We start from the raw sequence: 22,358 nt of genomic DNA, 5'->3' as shown, positions 1-22,358 counted from the left end.
GTAAGCCCCTCTATAGACAGCTGAAGGCCTGCGATAACACAGACCGAGGCGTAATTTCTAAAGCCCAACACCGACAAGGGCAAGACCTGGAGAAATGTGGCTCGTCAACCGCAGCATCGTGTTCATTGTAATCCTTGCATCCTCTTCTCTGATCCTGTCACCAATCAGTGCGGTGAGGGTCGCCATGGGGATCTGTGAGCTGGGCTTCCGGTGAGTATGTGAGGATCTCACATATGAGAAATGGTACCTCCACGAGCTCAACTGCTCCAGCGACGGCGAATTGAAAGCTTGGCAGGTGCGCTGCCCCTCTCACGATAATGCATTAGGAGCAGGTTGGTCCACTGGGGTGGCATGAGGATGGGATGGGGTAAAATGAGTTTGGGGCTCGACAGCTGATGAGCTCGCTAGGTAAATTAATGGCTCTTCGCACCTTAATTCTTGCCACAGGACCCCTACAATGCACCCTGGAAAACCCTTTACATTCCTCTGCTATGTACATTTATGCAACTGCTCCCCACACTTTGTTGGACGGATGAAGATGCCGAGGAACTTCAGTTGTTAACTTGCTCTACAAGCGGTGGACACGCACTGGATGCAGGAAATCCAGACGAAGGCTTTCCAACTGAATCCTGCGTGTGCTAAACCCATTCTCTCTCTCCCTATCTCTCGCTCTCTCTCACCCCCACACACACACACACACACACACACACACACACACACACACACACACACACACACACACACACACACGCTGCTCCAGAACTGGCAGCAAAAACGGATTTCTCCGGATGGATTTCTTCTAGTGTCTGCTCAATGAAAGAAAGAAAAAAAAAAAAAAAAACAATACAGCCCCATCATTATGCACCATAAGGGGATAATTTGTCTCAATAGCACTGATGTGGGGACAACGCACCACAGTTCATTAATATATAACAACACAGCTGTTTCTCAGTCACATGTTATTTTTTTTCCTTAACGGGAAATTTAAAATATACAATAGATATATTTAATATAATAGATAATAAGACAAAGGGACTAGGGTTTTTAAGTTAAAATGTGCTACAGTGTATGAGACACATAACATGAACAGTGACTTTCAAATCAAAATAAGTCTAGTCCAGTACTCTCAGCGCTGCCTCAAAGACACACTGAACAAGCATTAATGATATATGAACCTGTGGACTGGATCTCTGCTTGCTTGAACATACATACTCCAGCAGCATATTTCTGCACATACGGATAGAGCGAGCAGGGCTGTTCTATTGTTCTCGATTCCAGTTGTATATCTCCTCCTATTTAGGATAAATAGCAGTTCATTTAGCCTCAGACAGCTGAACACACACTTTAATGTTTTTCAAATTATATTCTTAATGAAAAGCAAACAACACATTATTTTCATACATGCAAAACCGCACGGATGTATTTCTTTTCGTGGTTCGCTGATGGGTTGCCGAGGGGCTGAGAAGGAAATTAGAAACGTGGAAAAGAAAGCAGCAGGAAAAGGGAGGATTAAAAACGGTTTACCTTGTACAAGAGGCTGACAATCTGCTGGAACCTGAGGCGGTGGAAGATGAACACGTCGTACACGGCAGACACAGCGAGCACGGTGACGCCCTGCTCCTTCCACAGCATGCTGCTGGCGGCACAAGCCAGGCTGCCCAGAAACCAGGGCCAGCGACGGGCTGAGTGAGGCCTCAAGGTGCAGTGGCGGGTGTAGCACAGTAGGGACAGCAGGAAGAAGAGCGCAGCCCCCACGTCAGCCCGCCCCACCACTCCAGCTACTGCTTCCGTGTGCACCGGGTGCGAGGCGAAGAGAAGACCAGCCAGCAAGCTCCAGCAGCCTCCTCCCAGCAAAAGACGGGAAAGGTAGGCGAACAGGCTGGTGACGGCACAGTGGAGTACCACGTTGACCAGGTGGTAGCCCCAAGGGTCCAGCCCACCCAGAGCATGGTTCAAGCGGAAGGAGAGGGTGCAGAGTGGCCGGTAAGACTTGTGGCTGCCGCTGTGAGTGAGGAGGGTTCCCCAGAAGTCATCGTAGAAGATGTTGGCCCAAGGAGTTTCGGGGAGAAGATCCTGGTTGGTTTTGATTGCACGGCTGTGGGAGGAGAAGATAGAAATGTAAACACTGCCCAGCACTTCCCTGTCAAAACGAAAATGGCCAAGAAACACTTGGGATACCTTTGTTTTCCCATTTCCATTCACTACACTGCATGAGATCATCAGCAACTCATAAACGGAAAGAACGGCCATGATGAGGCCAGCTGAGCATTCATCTCATTAACGGTTTATATGGGCCAGTGGCAAGCAAACTTCAACCGTTGACTTCATTAGATGAAATGTCCCAATTAAGACACGGTCTCTTGTTACCGCAAACAAAACCAAAGAGGAGACCAAAGTTAATATCTGCAGTGTACTGCTTGTGCTTGGCAAACTGTGACTTTCCCGCAACTAAAAAATTGCATATAATTTTCTTTTCTGCCCTTGAACCACCATGCTGTAAAAAGTCAACCATCACTCTTTTCACACAGTATGCGTGCAAATGAGTCAAAGTACTTCCTGTGAAGCCAATATATAAAAGCAGGCTACTTTACAGCATAGTCTCGGACCGTTTCCTTTGTGAAAGGGGGCAGCGTGCATCTGCCGCAACAATGACCAAGCCATGCTCTCAGGCTGCGTTTACTGCATTTTACAATGCAGCGCAACAGTGGGGACCTAATACTGCAAGAGCAAGTTTGCAGATCCAACAGACAAGGAGTGAGTAGACCAAACGACATCCGAGGGTCATGAAAGGTCTTAATGCCTTTTGCTCCTCACAAAATTGCTGCACCACTTTTTTTGTGATGGGCGTTACTCTCTGAAAAGCACAATACTTCCATGTGTAGCTGAAGCAAATTCACCCCCATGGGAAGCTACAGATTGTCCAGTCAGACAGTTGTCAAGGATCTGATGACATGACACTTATTTCCCCTTGCGGTCTGAGTGACAGCAGAAATGGGAAAACAGCTCAGCTGTAATTAAGGCCCACGGCACTAGGGTGTAGGATAACATACAGATATTTAATTAAAAAACCATGATGCATAGGACACGATGGATGTCATGCAGAGAACTTGAGGCTCTGATTGGTCCCCGGGGCAATTAACAAGAGTTACTAAAGAGAAACACAGGTGTGTACAAGCGCGTTAATGAGTTGTTACAAGTGAAACCAAAATCTACTAAGCATATTTCTATCTTGAGAGGTTTTGCTAGTCAGTGTAGTCTTTAGCCTTACATTTTACATTTTTTGTCTAGGAACCAGTCATGTTTCCTTACCACAAAAAATGGCAGAGTGACGTGCTAATTATGGGAATTTGCAGAATGAGGTGATTTCGCAAAACAAATTAACCCCATTAGATCAGGGATGGGGGAACTTCTTCAAAAAATTCCCATACAGAGCACAGCTGAAACTAGAACTTTTCTAGAACAGTGTAATTTCGAATCATTTTTCAGGGTCAGACAATAAAACTGCATTATAATCTCATTGTAAACCATTTCTGTTTTGTCATGAATGCAAAATGGAAAATCCTGGTAGCAAATGTAACCCCTTGTCCACACCAGAGGGTCCCATCTGATTCTGTCCTCTCATACAGTAACTGCATGAGTTTTGTTGATGGGACCTTCACTAAGATTGGGCTTCATGGGAAACGGAAGGGGAGGAAACTTGTGGTGGACCCCAAGTTGACTCCATTTGGTGCTACAATTAGAGACATTGCACGCTGATCACGATACACCTGCCTAACAGACTTCTTGTTAACGCTCTTATTCACTCGCTTCTTGGCACAGCTGTAAACGCAACCAGGCGGGAAACGACTCCTTGCACCCAATACACACAGATCTGCTTCTAGTTTGAGCCTGCACATCACACCACTCGCATAATGTAACAGGTAGAGCTGCGTCATGTGTTTTCAAACAGGTGAAAAAACCCACTATGTGAACCGAGAAGATGACACCGTAAACCCATCTGTCAAAAACGACTGCTTTCTTTCAACAGTTGGCACCATATGACAAATTTGCCATGTAGATATGATGGGAATAATACTGCATTTATGTACCGCTGTATTTGCATTGTTGAAATGTCTGCTTGCATACTCAGGGTAACGACATCCTAGGAGAAAACAAACCACGGAGCACACTTCTTCCTTATCCCCCATGCATAACCAACAGGCTAACAACCCCTCTATCCGAAGTCCTGGGCCCTGGTTTTCAAGGAGCACTGAGAGAGACTGGAAGAGTATATGGTATTATTCAAGTGTAAGAGCGGAAAATACAAGAACAATGACGTCTTCCCACAATGTTTTAAAGCAGCATTTAAAATGTTAGTGAACCTTTGCTAGGGGGGCATGGTGGTGTGCCGGCTATGGCCTATGCCCGCTGTTTGGCAGGTCTGGGGTTCGAGCCCAACTTAGGGTGCCTTGCGGTGGACTGGCGTCCTGTCCAGGGTGTGTCCCCTCCCCCTTCGACCTCGTGCCCTGTATTGCCGGGTAGGCTCCGGCTTGCCGCAACCCCGCTTGGGACGAGCGGTTGTGGACGATGCAATGAACCTTTGCTAGTGCTAGGAAACACTGGCCAATTCCATGTTGAGATGAGTAACCATAGCAAGGAAACCGCAGCCAGAAAACAATACAATCAGCACTACATTTAGCTTTGAAGTAGGTACAATAGAATTAAAATCATATTATGAAGGAGTTGTGACAAATTTCTCTTTTGCTGCAAACACCCAGGGTGGACAGCAAAGGGACATCTGGATCCCAGCACAACGGCTCTGATTCTGTATGAATCTTCACACTGCGTTAACCCATCAAATATCTTCCCCCATCCAGAGATATTTCATGCCACGAGGCTTTGCCAGACGGCATCCCGAAGCAAGTACTCCTTCTGCTACGGGAATGCTGCCATCCGTTGCATGTTTTCTGGCCATCGCGGAAGCTCAGGTTAAAAAAAAAAAAAAAACCCAAACAAATATGCAGTTTAGCAATAACAACAACTCTGTTGCTATGGAAAGTCAGAAGAACGTGTGTGTGTGCGCTGCTTACAATTTATTGGGCCCAGAGATACCAGGAACTTCACTGGCACCTCTGAAAACACTCCAGTATCAGCCACAGCACATTAAAGGATAGAACGCGTCGCCTAGCTGCTATCTGCTGAAGAGTTACTCAGGTTTACGTATAATCCCAGAAACGCTACGGTTATTGCTAAAGAGATTTGACATGTAAAAGGGGATAACAGGGGGACAGGAGTGATTCACAACCACAAAGAACCTCCTTCAAATAAGAAAATATTCTTCCAAGGTGCAATCTTGAAGAGGCTAGCTGAAACTGTCAACACCAAAGTCTTTATCTAAGGGTTATAAACACAAGATTTGCTCCAGAGATTAAACAAGCTATCCCCGGTTTATTCAGAAAAGCAGATAATGTATGATTTATGTACATGCCAGTTTACATCTAGCAGACAGTACACATGGGGAGGCCTTGGGGAAAAAAGAAAGAAAAAAAAAACAGATGCGTCAAACAAATCATAATTCAGGCCATCACTGATGCCAGTTTGCGAAAAGGGAGGGAAAATGAGGTGCCAGAAGGAGAGACGTGATTTTCGCCACGCCAGGGATGTGTCATCGCTTGCCTTCAATGTCTGAAAACCGCTGGTGTGGATTTTTCAAAATACCTTCGGTTTGTCCTGTCAGCGTTTCCTCCGACCCTCTGGCCATGTACTTCTCCTCAGTAGCGAGTGAGCACGTCCTCAAGAGGGGCTTTTTGGCTCTCTTTCCACTCCGCACTGTTACGGCCTCCCCATTTGCAGTCCCACCCCCCATACCTTGGCTTTTTCAAGGAAAGTGGGACTCATTGATTGTTTTCAGCGTTTTGCATTTGGCGCAAAGTGTCTGTTTGCAAGGGTATTTCAATTCAGGTTACCCCCCCAGGCTGCTGTCTTACTGTAATTTATTCCACTCCCTGTCTTTATTCTTACCAGACCCAGGTAAATATGGAGCTGACAACAGACAGGGTCATCTTCTGGTCAGGAGGATGAAGATGAATTCTCACGGACAGTTGCAACTAGGACTGTTCCTGTATCGTTAACTCACTTGGACATAACTGGGGAAAGAACAAGAACACCACACACACACACACCCGACTGTTAATTTTGACTGCAGATGTTTTGGAGTGGAATAAATACTTGCACCCTACACACAACATATGTGTGCTTATAATTACCTTCATTGAAAAAATTTTCATGAGTGATTAAAATATGAAGATGTCGGGTCTTTCAATCCTTTTTTTTTTTAGACTCTAATCCTCACTGAAAAGTCAAAAGCTGATTTACATTGATTCATTATTATTCATTAGTTATATCAGCAAGAGATGAAGAGAAATGGTTGTCAAATCTCAGGGGGGAGGGGGTTGTCCATGGGGACCGCAGCATCCTCAAAGATTACTTCATCGAAAAATACAATGGAGGGACTTGCTAAAGTAGGAGCCGCCCAAACCAGACATCCAAAACACAATGATGTAAAGCATTTCAAACACCAGAAATAATAATAAAAAAAGGAAAATTCCAACTTCCTTCACATACATCTAAGACCAGGTCAGAGCCTGAAGAAATAAAAGCTGAGCTCCGTAAAACAATCATGGGAAATGGAAGACTTCTTATCACAAGTATAACACAGCGACCAAAGCTGCACAGTCACAATACACAGCTAAAAAGCACATATTGTCAAGAAAGATAGCTTTGCTGGTGTCACAAAATAGTTTTACTTTCTTGGAAGATGATATTATGGAGGGAGAGGGAGAAGGGGGGGGGGAAAAAAAAAAAATCAGCAAAGTCTGAAAAAGCTTATTGTAAGGAAACTTTTTTTTTTTTTAAATCAGGAGTTGCTGCAGAGGATTCGTACCGTTTCAACACTATCAGGCTCCATGTCACATGATCTCTCGCACGCCAACACCGCCAATGAGCCCGCTTGATCTTTACGAGCTCCTCGCAGACCGGCTTTCGTTTCAACTTAAAAAACAGTCGAAAGTCCTCAGGAATCAGACCCCTGAAAGGAGCAGAAACTTTCCGCAGATGTTTACAGATGTTACATCAGATCAGCTGATAAAACTTATACAAAACAAACCGCCCAAGTGTGTGTTATATTGCTCTGGATGGGTGGATGAGGGTAGGGCGTTTACTGCAGGGCATCTACCACTGTAGTTCACCTTGGATAAAGGTGTCAAATACAACATAATAGTCATTGCACATCACTTTAGAGAAAAACAGCTGCTAAATTAAAAAATGGAAATGCATGAGCGATGATGATCTGTGTTTAAAATGCTGCCATGAGGCTGCTAACATTATGTGCCCTAGCCTTCCCTGCTGCGGAAGAGCAACTGAGCTGACCCTCAGATGCTCGTCTCAGATGAAGCGCCCTGAAGACCACCTACCCTCCGATGACGCGTGTGATTAACAAGGCGTCAGGCCAAACGAGCCAATTAACCGGCTGCGTACGTAAAGACTGCGGTGGGTGGGCACGCTGTGGTGGGATCGCGCTCCGCCGTCTGTACACAAACACCGTCGACTTTCCCTAACTGATCCAATAAGAGCGCCTCAGACATCACATCTCATCAGCCTGCGAGTGAAGGAGGCCCCAAAAAAATTCACTGCAGCTACATTCCACGTTATCTCTGCAGGGACAAATTACTCCAGTTTTATCCCGCGTGAAGCGAATCAGAAACAGATCGCGACCCACGTCCCAGGCAGCGGGTGAGGCCGAGATCCAACCTGATGACATTCTGGCGACAGGAGAAGCTCTTGCCCCCTCGCAGATGCCGTTAGCTTCGGTTTGCATGTACGAGGTGCGATGGGAAAAGAAGAGGCACCATTTATTTCAAAGAACGGTGTACATAAATCATTTTTATGTGCTGTTCCTTCCAAACTGATCTGCCACAGATGATATGTATTTGTCTCAGCACTGCGACACTTGTGGAAACAATGCTTTTTTTTTGCCAAAAAATTCTTCCTTTGAGACAGCAGCTTGTGAAGAAGCACTATTCTGGAGTTGAAACCAATGACAAATTTTCCCCACAGAAAGAAAAAAAAAAAAAATAAAATAATTCTGGTGATACCACACCCTCCATTATGATTATTTTTATGTTCCCAAAAATGTAAATATGATGACATTCAAGCACCCATGATAACAAAAAAAGGCAGAACTTAATCGCATCGTTGATCCCAACTGGTTCCGAAAGCGGCGGGAGCGTTGGGACAATTGCAAATCATCTGGGCGGACTACTTCGAAGGGGACAGCGAATAAAAATGATGAATGTCCGCAATTCTTTTAAAATAAATGATGATTCTTTGAACTCTCTCATCACAAATCATACACAGCACCAGCGTGTGTGGTTCCCTTCCACAGGCCTGTAACACTGCATTATTTCATGCGAAGGTGAGACTTCATCCACAGTGCAGAGAACACACAAGAACCGCAAAATAAATTGTGGGACAGCTCCACACATGCGATCGGCATCAGGACACTGGTATTCCGGCAAAGGCCCAGATTGCTCGAGTCCTTCAAATCAGTCCTTACAGGCAGGTGATGAGGAAGCGTTGCCAGGGGCAACCATCCAACGCATCGTTTCATCGATTGGGAGAGGCCCGGATCTCTTCCAGAACCCCTCTGTCCAGTCAAAATCAAAACACTCCGAGACCCTCCAACAGCATTCAGGGCAATTTACAGAGAAATAGTGGTTGGAAGGAAGACAGCGATGCTAAAATAACTTCCAAAAAATGACAGTTGAGTTACTGAACTGAGAATCGGTTCAGTCATCCTAAGCTGTCTCGTAGATCTCCTCACTTGCCATCTTTCTTGCTCTCCACGTGTCCCCCTTGTTCAAGATGCCACGAAGAAAATACCATTTGTCTCGAAAGTGTTCAGAGCGATGCAGGAAAAGTCTTGAACCCAGTGTTTATTATGGAAATTTGGAGGACAACCTTTTTTTTTTTTTTTTTAACTTCATCTGAATCTGTCTTTAAATTGGAAACGATGGAAATAGCTTTCGCAGATACAGCACTGTGAGCAGGACTGTAGCTTGTAAGTATGATCTTTATCGTGTTGAAATCTGTGCTTTAATTGCTCGTGTTTGTTTAGTAATTTCCAAGAGCAGGCGAAAAAAAACAGGATAATGCAGAGATCACCCTGCTTTATGCACTTGTTGTCAAGAAGGAAAGCCTACAGGGCAGTAGCTGGTAGAGTACATGGGCAGTTACCGCGGCACCCGACCCCGACCCCCCCTTTCCTGGTAAAGCGCCCCGGGGAGCTGCGGGTCAGCAATTCACACAGCTGTGGCTTCGATTGTTTCCCTGGAAAGGTCAGCTGACTTCCTGCCGCCTTTCGTGGCCTCTCAGTGTTCTCCTGAGGACGGTTAACGCACTCAGTGTTTCCCTTTAACAGCACGTCAAAGCGATGGAAGGGCATTAATATTCCGGAAAAAGGAAAATGTATGTGCTTAAAAAAAAAAAAAAAAACAACATATAAACTCCCAAATGCAAATTAAGTTTGCTCAGTCCTGTGATCGTGCAGGCAAAGGACTCTCTAAAGAAACTGAAAACTACTTTCTGAAAGAGCAGACAGCCAAAGATGCTTGAAATTTTAAACATCTGTAATACAGTAAATTAACTGAATTATTCAACTTCATGCATTATTAATCTTAAGAGCTTACTCGCTTCAAAGATCACTTATCAAATAATCCTTAACGGAAGCTTAAAGGAGGAAAAGATTATACCAATCGCACACATCAGCCTAATAGTTATAGACAAACTACATTATCGCTGACAGACCGAGAACCTTCAGCAAAAGATTACCCCTTATTTATTTAAGTCCGTCCTTGAACGGCGCACCGCTCTCACAGCCTCCCTTTTGTGCTCAGAGTAGGCCGTGCATCTCCGTGACCCTCCTGGACATGGTGGATTTGTTCAAGTGTGCTCTCGTTGTTTGCTAGGCTCCCTCCCGCAGGCTCGGAACATGGCAGATGTCCTCTGGGTCCCTGTTGAGTCAATGTGGCCTTTCACTGGGCCGAGGGGGCAGTAGGGCTCTGTGAAAGGAGCAGATGGGTGGAACGGGGCCTGAAAAGACTCCCGAGCCCCAGGCGGAAGGTCCACCAGGACAGGAACGGCTAGGTGTTGTAGAAACATTCATTCCCCAAGACCTCCAACACTTAAAGACACACCTTACAAGAAGTTTGCTTTATGAGAAGGTGAGGGCAGCAGGTGGTGCAGTGGTTAGTGCTACTGCCTTACATGCAAAGAACTCTCCTTTGAATACCCCCTCCTACTGTAGTACCTTTCATCAAGGCACACACCTTGAATTGCTCCAGGAAAATTAAATTACCCAGCTGTATAAAAACGGAAATCATTGTAAGTCGCTTGGGAGATAAGTGTCAGCAAAGTGAATAAATAGTTGAAAACGAAAACTATGTATAAAACTGTGCACGATGCCATTGGTGAACTGCAACATGTAACTAAGGCAACTAAACATAAACATCACCCTTCTAAAAAGATCGCATCCAACATGAGGCTTTAAAAAAGGACGAAAAGTTCAAGTATCGACCCATTCTCTTAATGAAAGAGTAAGGCACGGTTTTTAAAAATAAAACAATAAAATAAAAAATATACATGGCTTTGCGAAATATTAAATCACAAGGTAAAGGTGTGGACATTACATCCATAACACAGGAATATGACATTTTTAAAGCTCTTTAAAAGCATAGCTTCATTCACAGCCCTCATGCATCGCGTTCTGCTGTTTTGAGGTCAACATCAAACTTTCATGTGTCGCATCTGTCCCTGGAGAAGGTACACAGCACGGTAGTCCTTGGTACATTACCACACTTCATATTTCATTCCACGTTGCAATATGGACCGTTTCCCAGAAATTTAATTTTACAATTTATTCGTACGTGAAAATATTTTGTGGAGAATATATCAACTATGATACAGTAAAATCCGAGAAATTTCACATAGAAGCATTTCAAGTGGTTTGAAAACCATCTGCTACGCTGCTTCAAAAAGGGCATTTTGTAAAAGATACCAGACAAATCACTTTATTTTGTTGGACCCATGGATTTGTTGCACCACATCAAGTGTTTGTCTTTATTGCGTACATTCTTTCATCGTGTGAAAACGCAAATAATGTTTGGGACTGCGGCCGTGTACCACCACATCACGGCCTGTCTCGGCCTCCTGCCTTAACTCTTTGCGAGCTGGAGACTCGGTGAAAATGCAGCCAGGGCTGGGGCAAACTTCTGCCACCACCCTGCTGCGAGGAGGACCCCCGCTTGCTATCGTACAAAGCCCTCCTCGATGCTCCGCTTGTCGTGTGGCGATCAGGGTGGGGGATGGATCCTGATTTGCACAACAAACCAAGGAAGCAATAGCTGTGGTAACTGAAATTGCTTCAGAGTCTTTTAATGTTGCATGAAATCTTTAAATAGAAGAGACAGGAAAAACAGGGTCCTGTTCTGTGTGTTGTGTTCTGCACTGAAAGTCAAAATATTATTCCTCGCAACCTACAGTTCAATAACAGTTACATCCACTTATTAACTGACACTTTTCTCCAAAGCAATTTACAGCGATTTCCACATTTATACAGCAAGGATATTTCTACTGGAGTAATTATAGGGTATGTATCTTGATGAATGGTACAACAGAAAAACGTGGGATTTGATCCTATGACTGCCAAGTCCAGAAGTGGTAGCTCTAATTACTATGGTACCTGCTGCCGAATAGAAGTTTTGGTCTTAATTTTTGTTCTATACATATACCGTAGTCTTAACCCTGTACAACCACTCAGATTACAAGAACTCACATTTACAGGGTATTTCATTTAATACCTCACCTTGGACCTACCTATTAATAAGGTATTTCTTATTAACATTTTCAAAGACTGAATTTAAAACCCATGTGCCTCCTGATAGCTGAGCACTTTGCTTAAGTAGGTGTCAATTTTGGGTTCTGAACAAAAAAAATTTAAACCAACCATTGAAACGAGCTCTAATTTTGTCTTTGATTTATAAAAATATATTTTATAAGACTATTTATGAAAATTCACTTGACAAAGGGTTTTTCAGGAACACATCAACTTCATACGGTGATAGAGGATTGTAGTTTTAGTATATAAAGTTACAGTGCTGAAAATGAGATTAGGTGTGGAATAAATAAAAAAATTAAAAGCATGACTCACTCATGCAGAGCAAATATGTCTACTAAATATAGGCTTCAATGAAGAGTCACTGCTTAAAACACTCAAGCAAAATTATCTTCTCATTATCTCTGCCATGTAGCGTGAGACGGAAAACCATGCTAACCTCGTAAACAAAAAAAAGATCACTTAACCATCTTTAAACACTTTGTCTTCTCCACTGCCTCCATTTCTGTCTCTGGAAAGGATCTCATTAATGCAGTTTAAGTCAAACCAGTGCCCGGATCTCTAAAACCACATCACTTTAACACTCAACAGTTGAGTTTTATGTCTAATACAACTTAAGGAGCACTTAGGTACCAGCATTAAGACAGAAAAACACACAAACACTCGGGCAGACACACACTTCATAGCGATCTGACTTTTAATGGAAGAAATTCTGTAAAATCCAAAACAATATGTCCCTTTTCCAAAAACCCAGAAGTAAAGTATGAGAATTAAGGGGATGAAAACACATCCGGGGGGAAATAAGTCTAATTAAGCACCAGATTTAAGGGAGGTCCTTAACTTAAACCATTCCAGAAGACACACTAAAGTGAAACGTGTAAAACAACAACCTACATGAGTTATTACAGATAACGGTGTCTGTATACAAATAAATTATGTCATGTAACTGGGAAAGAAAATACACAGGGCGTTACCTACAGCTCCGTTATAACCAGTTCATATGGTTCTAATATTGCTGGCCAACCGCTACTGAAGCACAAATTTCAAACAAACCATGACAGAGGGCTCTGTGTCAACAGACCAAAAACTTCTGCAATCTCTACATTAAGCAGAACTGCACTGGTTTGGACCCTGTGTCCCGAACGAGTCCATTTCCAATCATAAATCCTTGCAGGTTCTTTTATTGTTCCTGAAGCACGCCACCCTATTGAGCTGTTATGAAAATTAAACGTGATAAACTAGACCACAACCGGAGACCCCATAATTCTGGCCTGGTACGACTGTCCAATACTTTTCTGCCATTAAACATTCAATGTGTTTTGGCCTTTTGTCAGTAAACAAACCACTAAACCTCTGACATGCCGAAAGCTCAAGCGGACAGTGAACCTGGTTCGTCAGAATGGCACCGGATCCAGGTACCCGTCACTGTAGTTCTTACCACGTGTTGTGACTTATATATTGACTGCAATGGATTTCCCCTCCACTTAGAAAGCAAAAACTAACCATAAAGTCCTCATACTTCTCTCCCTCACTGGAACTCAGCAAAAAGCTCCCTATTCAAAAGACATACAATGTTTCCACAATCCACTGTCCGTCCTTGGCCAAAGGGTACAAGGCAGGGTAAAGTACAGTGAACAAATGTCACAGTGATTAAGTGATCCGAAGCGATCTGATCCAAGTTTGGTAACTTTTTTGATTGCAATGGTAGCTGACCCATTTGGACGTTGCCCTTATATGCACGGCCATACACACAAAAACACACACACTGAGCTGTACCCTGTTTGCTATCCTCCAAGGAACCTTCCTTCCACTTGAAATATTTACCAGTGGCAATATCAAGGATGGCTTCCCGCTAAGGTAAACAGGGAAACCCTATATAAATAGAGGAAATGGTGTAAAGCGGACGTGGTCCCACACCATAGCAGGCTTGGATACAGCAGGCTTTTCCTTCAATAATTTACAGTGCGTTGCCATTAAGCCAAGTGCCAACGCAGATTACACAGCCACGACACTAAAACTAAAGTGCAAACAGAAATTAATCCATCAGCACACAAAAAAAAATCTATACCTTATATGTTAATACGAAGACGTCAACTCTTTCCTCCAGTTTTGACCATGTACGCTGGAGACCAAGATCTCAAGATCTCCTTTGTTCGTAAGAAAATAAACACCTGCCCCTCGTACATATTTTTTGAGACGTGGCTCGGCAACAGGAAAAGGTATCTCAGCACTTTCCCACAGCAGAGGACTTCCAGAATGACCAGCAGCGGGCGGAAGCGCGCGCGTCACTTCCCGTTGTTGAAGGGCGCTCGCTTTGATGTTCCCGCGGAATGTGTTTCCTGAACAGCAGCAGCCCTGCAGGCAAGCGTGAACAGTAAAGCTGTGACCTCGAGAGGCGGCAAATGAATTACTGCACGTGTTTGTGGCCTTTAATTTCAAAACTGACAGCACACGACAAATGTGACCCAAATTCCCTGCATGGTCTCCGCCCGGTGGTTCCCAGATGAGGGTCATGGGACACTCTCAGAAAAACAAATATTGCAACATTATAAGTGGATCACTTCACTGGCACAATGAGAAGGATTATTGAAACAGTAATTAATGTAGATTAGCTGTAGACAACATAACAGTCATACAGCCATCATACAGTATAATAATGTTTTAGTCCATTAGTCTATGTCCAAAACTTGTGCATCAAGCAGACCAGTGAAGAGCCCGTTAATACCATATTACCGATGGCATAATTTTAAACACAGGGAGGAATTCAGTGACAAAATGAAGCACTGCCATGGTAATCACCGAGAACAGGTGGAATAAAGTCTTCATTTTCATGTAAATTCGTTTTTCATTTTATCCAAGTAAATGAGAAAATCGTATTGGCAATTAATTCGATAAACACAATCCATCAAAATGATTGGTCGGCATCTAGCATCTAGAGTCACCACTAAAACAGTTTGGGAAGCTCTGCAGTAACCGTATGGTCCACCTGATAAGACCCAGGTGGGGAATCGCAAATATCGAAACGTTAGCCTGACATCAACGGCAGCCGATCAACTCTCGAAAAGTGTATCAAGTAAGCTGAACGTGGTAAAATGTCAGTCACTGACTTTTAAGGCCCTTGGGACCCCCAAACCACATTTTTACTACAAAGTACACCGAATGAGACCTGCGGCTGTCATTGCAGCCACAAGTCATTCCTGCAGACACGTTTCTCACAAAAATAACACAAAGGTACTGCCGGCAGAGCCCAACAGCAGTTTTAGAAATTAATGTGGCCTCCAGCATCATGGAAAAAGCTCCTGCATGTGGGGCACACATCAAATGGCTTTCCTTTCTAAAGAGAGGCCCCATTATGAGCCCTGCACATGTCCACAGATTTATGGGCGCCATGTAATCCATGATTAAAGTAAGAAACGAGCGGGTATATATATTACGTTGCAAAACAGGAGACGTGTTTATTACAGTATCCAGACTTCTGAGGCCCTTCTCCTGTGTTTCATACTATGAGGGGCAGTAAATAGGGACCCAAACCTACTACCTCTGCACTTGAGACACTGGAACCCATTCTCACACTCAGATTTGCATTTTCTAGTAAAATGATAGGACAATACAAAATATGCCATGTTGGAATATTTCTGAGATTTTGGATATTGCAACAGTCAAATGGCTTTTAAAGGGCGATGCATTATATTTCATTGCTTTTCTGGAACGTATGCCTGTCGTGTCACACCACAAATGAAAATGATCATGAAACTCAGTTTTTTTCATATCATTCCTATTTAGTGTGGATGCACATAGTCCTCCTTAGTCTGGAAATGACAAGAAGAAAAGCAGAAACAACAAGGAATCACAGGCCTCCTGTGTCGTTTGTCGATCTGGATGGCTGAGGGGGTTGAGACGTTCTCTGCATTTCTGAGATGCTTGGGAGTGGCAGAGCACCGCAGGCGGGGACGTGCGGTTGGGCGCCGGAGCCCCGACCAGTCACGGCTCAGACAAAGAGCTAACGGAGAATACGGCACTGTGACTCGCCAGGGGGAGGGACGGGAAACGGCCGAGGGGACGTTCGGGGGCGGAGATGACCTTTGTTCGGCGCCAGTGGTTTGCCGACGCAAACGTGCTGGGGCAGAACCACGTGGGGTTCATTATCACACCCGGCTAGTGGGGCCACTGCATTCCCCCTCACTCCTCGCTGCAAAGACAAAAGGTGGCCCCCGTCACAGTAAATGGGAACAAGGGCCTCCGAGGGCCCCATGCATAGGCGTTTTACTTTCTTGAGGACACAATGTGAGTGACAGGTGTGCAGCTGTGATGGAGAGAGACGGGTCGCGATGTCAAGGTGCCTGTTTACAACAGGAAACATGCTGAGAGAGGGTCTGCAGAGACAACAATAACAGGAATTTATGTTAAACAAATTGCTTCACAACAAATGCCCATTTAATAGGGAAAAGAGCACAGTGGAATAGCAGAGGCATAAGCTATTATCATTTATCCCCATCTTGGGTATAAAGTAAAATCATGTTAATTCAGGCACAAGGTACTCGAGAAAATATCTGCACGTCTTTTACATATTCACTTTATATGATAATTAGTATGACGGTAATGTTGTTTTCACCAAAGACGCCTTTAACATGACGGCACTACGGTCATTGCGTAATAGACAGATCCAAATACTGGGACAAAGACTGTCTTGTACAAAGGACAAGGGAATTTTCACAACATCCGTCCCTGCACACCACTGTACAACGGCCTCCGCTTATCTTACCAGGTCTAGGTGACGATTTAGGCAAAGATCACGTAAGCTGGCCGGGACCGCAAGGATTTGCCGGGATGGAACGGAAGGGACAGCTGAACCGCGCGCTCCCCGGCCCTGCCCGTACGCCGGGAGTCATCCTGTCCATCAGACCACTTTCAGTAAGTCGCCAGTCTTAGGTGCTCATTAGAGTGGATGAATAAGGGTCAGAGCGGGTGATTGTCATTTAAGAGTGCTTATAAAAGCCTTGCCTGGACCAACATCCTGCCACACACACACACACACACACACACACACACACACACACACACACACACACACACAGAACTGGAACACACTCTTTAGCTGATGCTAAAAATGGCTCCCACCAGGGTTTGATCATAAAAAACACACGCACGCGCACTTTGTCTGAACCACTTGTCCCATACGGGGTCGCAGGGAACCGGAGCCTAACCCGGCAACACAGGGCGTAGGGCTGGAGGAGGGGGACACACACCCAGGACGGGACGCCAGTCCATCGCAAGGCACCCCAAGCGGGATTCGAACCCCAGACCCACCGGAGAGCAGGACCCGGTCCAACCCACTGCACCACTGCACCCCACTCAAAAACGAACAAAACCCAATGACAATACAGATATAATACAGATTGATTAATAAAATAACAACCTGCCTCTGACTCTTACGACCAATGACCTACTGTCCCACAGAAATATATCCCTATTGTCATTTGAGAAGTAGATTACATGTTTGTTGTGAAGAATAGACTTTCGGTCCCCAAAATCAACGCTTCTTCATCGTCGACGTGCGGAATTCTAACCTACGTTGATAAGTTGATAGGCAACAGCGGCCTAATGTTCAGTGAAGTGTTTCTTGTTTTCTTTCATCCAGATTATACCACGTGCTGCCGTGACTGAGGAAAGCGGGACATTGCGGCTCAATCTGTGGAATTATAGGCTTCCGTTGTCCCCAAACGCCGGACGAAAGCTCTGAATATCGAGCGGCCTCGTGCTCCGACTCCACCCCTAGCCTCCCGTCACATTACGAAAGTCAAAGCGTGCGGCACACTGACCCACAAATCCGGCGGCCTGTGAAAATTATCCACCACGTTTCTAATCAGATCGCTGGGGGTTGGGGGTTCTTTTTTAGCAAGACACCGCAGCGCCAAAGAACGGTGCGGAATTCTCCACTGGTGACCGTCTAAATAAAGGATCTTTTTAAGAGGGCAGGATATAGCGCGTTTTGTTCCGTCGTCGCCGTGCCTCGGTTTCGCAGAGCAGGAACCGCACACCAGAAAACAAAACGAGCCTGGAAAAAAAAAAAAAAAAAAAAAAAAAAAGCCACTGGCGCGGGAGGGAAAAACACAGCTTGATCCAATTCATCATTTTTAAGAATGTCCGTGACAGCTCCGTTTTCACCTTTTTCCAGACACCATCAGGGAGACATTCTGTGTGAAATCAGCGCTTGGCCGCACGCCTGCGTGACCAGCTGTCCGGCAGGCCACTTCTTTGAAGGGCTTCAACTTCAGTTGTGTAACGCTTGTCAGCAGCACGGCGAAAATTAAAACATCACATTGCACGGCGCAACACCAGACACACACTTCTCGCTTACTAAGTGGCGGAGGCAACGGACGTTCCATCACTCACGTTACTCGGGATGGAGCGAACGGCTGCTCCGGTGCTCCCCGAGACTTGCTATGAACACAGATATGAGTGACCTCGTGCGAAATGGTAAGAGCGGAAAGCGCGGGGACGAACCCCGACACGCGCTCTGCATTCCCACTCTGCCAACAGGACAGATGGAAAGCGGGAGCACTTGGTTTCTTTTGCATATGCCACTATTTTTCACTGTTTTTCCCTCCCCTACATATACTGTATCACTTTGGAGTATTTTATCCCAGTAGTAATTACAGCTCCAGGGCAAAAATCAATTCATTTGGACAAAGAATTGTATTTCAAGTTGTACGAGTATTTCACTCACATTTAAAAAGAAAAAAAAAAAAATCATTAAGTCTAAATCATTCAAAAGGGGGGCACGGTGGCGCAGCGGTGCAGCGGGTTTGGCCGGGGCCCGCTCTGCGGTGTGTCTGGGGTTCGAGTCCCGTTTGGGGCGCCTGCTGCGGACCGGCGTCTCGTCCTGGGTGTGTCCCCTCCCCTTTCGGCCTTACGCTCCGTGTTGCCGGGTTAGGCTCCGGTTCACCGCGACCCCGCTCGGGACAAGCGGTTTCAGACAGTCCGTGCGTGCGTGTGTGTGTGTAAATCACTCAGAAATTGCATTTAGTAAAAAGGAGCACCAACCGTAAATGCATAAAGTTATTTTAACATTTGTCTGCACACTTAACAGGCCAATATATTTTTAAAAGTATATCAGTAATAATAAGCGAAAGGGTGTTAACAGCATAAACATATGTTCTCATCTGTTTTTCTTGGCAAACGGGCCTACAGGACATTTTGCAAAACCAGTCTTGAGAGAATGCATAATAAAAAGCCGTCAACAATTTTGGAAGACTAAGAATGCGTATTCTCGTTCGCTGTCTGACAGTATTTGAAAATCCATTTGAGACACACATAAAACATACTGGTCAGTCATCCACTTCTTCAAACTTAAACATAACAGTATAAGCCTGACACAGTGTACTTAACTGAATTCTGCCGAGAGAAATACAGGTGGTCCCCGATTTACGATGGGGTTATGTTCTCCGAAACCCGTCATAAGTCGAAAATATCATTAGTCGAAAACGCATTTAATACACCTAATACACGCCTCTGAGTGACAGACTGGGGAATGCGGATGACTGTCGCTGCCCAGCATCGCGAGAGAGTATCGCTCCACGTATCGCTTGCCGAGGAAAAAATCAAAATTCGAAGTACGACTTTTGCTGAATGTCTATCGCCAACTCACCATCGTAAAGTCGAACCATTGGAAATCGGGGACCACCTGTATAATTCTTGTGTCAAAAATTTAAGTACAGAAGCTAAAACTGGACAGCACATGGAATAATATTATAATGCCGGAAATCACAACTCGGTACAACGCAAGAACAGGAGGCCGATGAACTCTGTTCGCGTCAAAGTCCTCAGCCCGGGGACCCCAGTAAACACTGCGGCGCCACCACTAGTCCACCACTCCGCTTCCCTAATTAAAGGAGCCTCTTATGATGACTGAGCTGATGAAAGCAATAATCCCCGTTACATCCATTAATTACACACAATATTCTAACTAGCAACACACTAAAGTTTTAACGTTTGTCAGGAAAAACCATTTCCTTGCAGCCGCTGCTAATTCTCTACTAACTTCTCGAACCAGAATTGTTGTTCCTATTATACAATCGAGAATTTTCTGTTCCTGTTTTATTTTGCTCTGTAGCTGCATGGCATTTGAGGTTGTTTATCTTCAACCGCACAGACTAGTAAACATAAGAAGTGATCAAAGCGCACTCAGGCAAACAGATTGTCACTATCCACTACCGCCTCCTTAGAGCGACGGCGACCTCCGGAACCATTTATCGATCCCGAGTCCCAAGAACGCGAACAACGGCACGCGGACTTCCTCGATGTCACTGGCCAACCAAACAAACGAACCTGAGATTACAACAACTGAATGCCCCGAATTTTCCCCATCTGAGGCCCTCGGCGACTAAGCCGCAGAACTGGAGGGACGAGAGGAGCGCCCGATAATGAATTAAACCGTTTTCAGCAGATGCCATATAATGGATGATTACTTATGCACCAAAGCGAGAGTTCGGTTCACGAGACCGCAAATGGCAGATTTGTGAGTCTCTGCCGTTTGTTCAAAACGATTCTTGTGGAAAAATGTCATCGGCGGGAATTTATTCTCACTCCTAACCATGTACAGGCACTCTGCACACGCTTAGGGATCTCAACATATCAAATTATAGTGAAAATGATTCTCATAAGCACAATGCATTTAACCAATTAGCTACTTATATACTACTATCTAAAAATATTTTTTAAAATACATTAAATTATTTTTTTTTTTCCATTTTCTTTGTGGACATTGGCAAAACAATGTTTGCTGGAAAGAGGAAAGTAAGTTAGCCGGAGATAAAACATTTCAAACACGTACGCATGGTAGGAAGACATGGAAGCCCACCATGCGGGAATACATTAACTCACCTCAATCATCAAAAATAAGAAAAAGTCCCTTTAAAAGAGTGTTCAGTCCATTTGCTTATTACCACCTGGGCATTTTCAAATACAAAAATAATCCCTTTATCAATAAATGTCACATAATTGTGTGCACTGGGTTGAACCAGAGGTGTTTTTATTTAATGAGATGCAGACCAGCTAACAAAACAAGCTAATTTCTCCACTTTAAAGCTTAACATTTACATCAATTCATTCACCTGACGCTTTTCTCCAAAGCAACGTAATGTTAAACTACTTTCAGTTACAGTCGGGTAATTTTTACTGTATTCATTGAGGATAAGCGTCTTGCTCTGGGGTGCTACAGCAGGAGACAAGATTCAAACCTGGGCCTTTTGAGTCCAGTCACTGATGCATGATATACAAACTATACACGGTGGAAACATTCTTTCAATATCCAAGATGTGGTTGTGCTGTATGATCTTAAGAAGCAGTAAACCACTCGCAGAGGGCTTTCACTGCCAGCCAGTTACAGTAGTTTTTCTGAAAAGGAGGATGCTAAGAAGCATACTAAGCTAAATATTTTACATAAATAAAGCAAATAAAGTTTTTGTTACGCAAGCTGCATTTGAACTTCTGCTTTCATTTTTCTACCTTGCATCTTGCACACTTAACAGGTACAGGATTCTGTGTAAATGTGTGTGAGTGACAAAGAGAGCGTGTGTTCCGCTGATGTATGGATGAGTGGCCCATTGCAAGTAGTGTATCTAGCAAAGTCTTTGGGTGCTCTGGTTTCCTCCCACAGTCCAAAGACATACTGTGACAGAGAGAGTGTGTTCCGCTGATGTATGGATGAGTGGCCCATTGCAAGTAGTGTATCTAGCAAAGTCTTTGGGTGCTCTGGTTTCCTCCCACAGTCCAAAGACATACTGTGACAGAGAGAGTGTGTTCCACTGATGTATGGATGAGTGGCCCATTGCAAGTAGTGTATCTAGCAAAGTCTTTGGGTGCTCTGGTTTCCTCCCACAGTCCAAAGACATACTGTGACAGAGAGAGCGTGTTCCACTGATGTATGGATGAGTGGCCCATTGCAAGTAGTGTATCCAGCAGTGTAAGTCACTGCGGTGAATAAGGTGTGTGGGCTTATAACACTACACAGAGTTCATTGGAAGTCGCTCTGGAAAAAAGCGTCTGCTAAATAAAAAAATGCAAATGTAAATAAATCACCTACTTTGATGCGACAGTAAATAAGCAAGTTGCAAAAGAGAACAGAATATCAGATTCTTGGAAAAATCGAAAAATTCTGCTGCGTTTACTTAGTAAAATCATTTTCATATCAAGAGAAAAGGGAACAACTAGGAGAGGATTTTTCATTATTATTCATCTGCTTACCAGATGCTTTGCCTCCAAAGTAAGAGAAACAACGAACACTTTAGCTGTTATACAGTTATACAGCTGGACACTGGAACATTCAGGAAACAACAAAGTGAAACAAGAAGCTCTCAGTTGATTTTAAACTGGTTTGAATTACGCTGTATTCCCTGCAGCGAATGGTAAACCAGAAAGGACACCGAAA

At 44.4% G+C, this 22,358-nt stretch overlaps 1 protein-coding gene across 1 annotated transcript in view; it reads right to left on the bottom strand.

The window, feature by feature from the left end:
* LOC108931415 (protein O-mannosyl-transferase TMTC2-like) overlaps nucleotides 1–22,358 on the bottom strand; it is an 80,915-nt gene that overhangs the window by 40,269 nt on the left and 18,288 nt on the right. Inside the window, exon 2 of the mRNA XM_018747168.2 lies at nucleotides 1,525–2,095. Coding sequence (XP_018602684.2) covers nucleotides 1,525–2,095 — 571 coding nt within the window. The remainder of the gene's footprint in view (nucleotides 1–1,524; nucleotides 2,096–22,358) is intronic.

Source organism: Scleropages formosus, chromosome 2, assembly GCF_900964775.1.
Source record: "Scleropages formosus chromosome 2, fSclFor1.1, whole genome shotgun sequence".
NCBI classification, from domain to species: domain Eukaryota; kingdom Metazoa; phylum Chordata; class Actinopteri; order Osteoglossiformes; family Osteoglossidae; genus Scleropages; species Scleropages formosus.
This window is presented reverse-complemented; position numbering and strand designations above follow the sequence as displayed.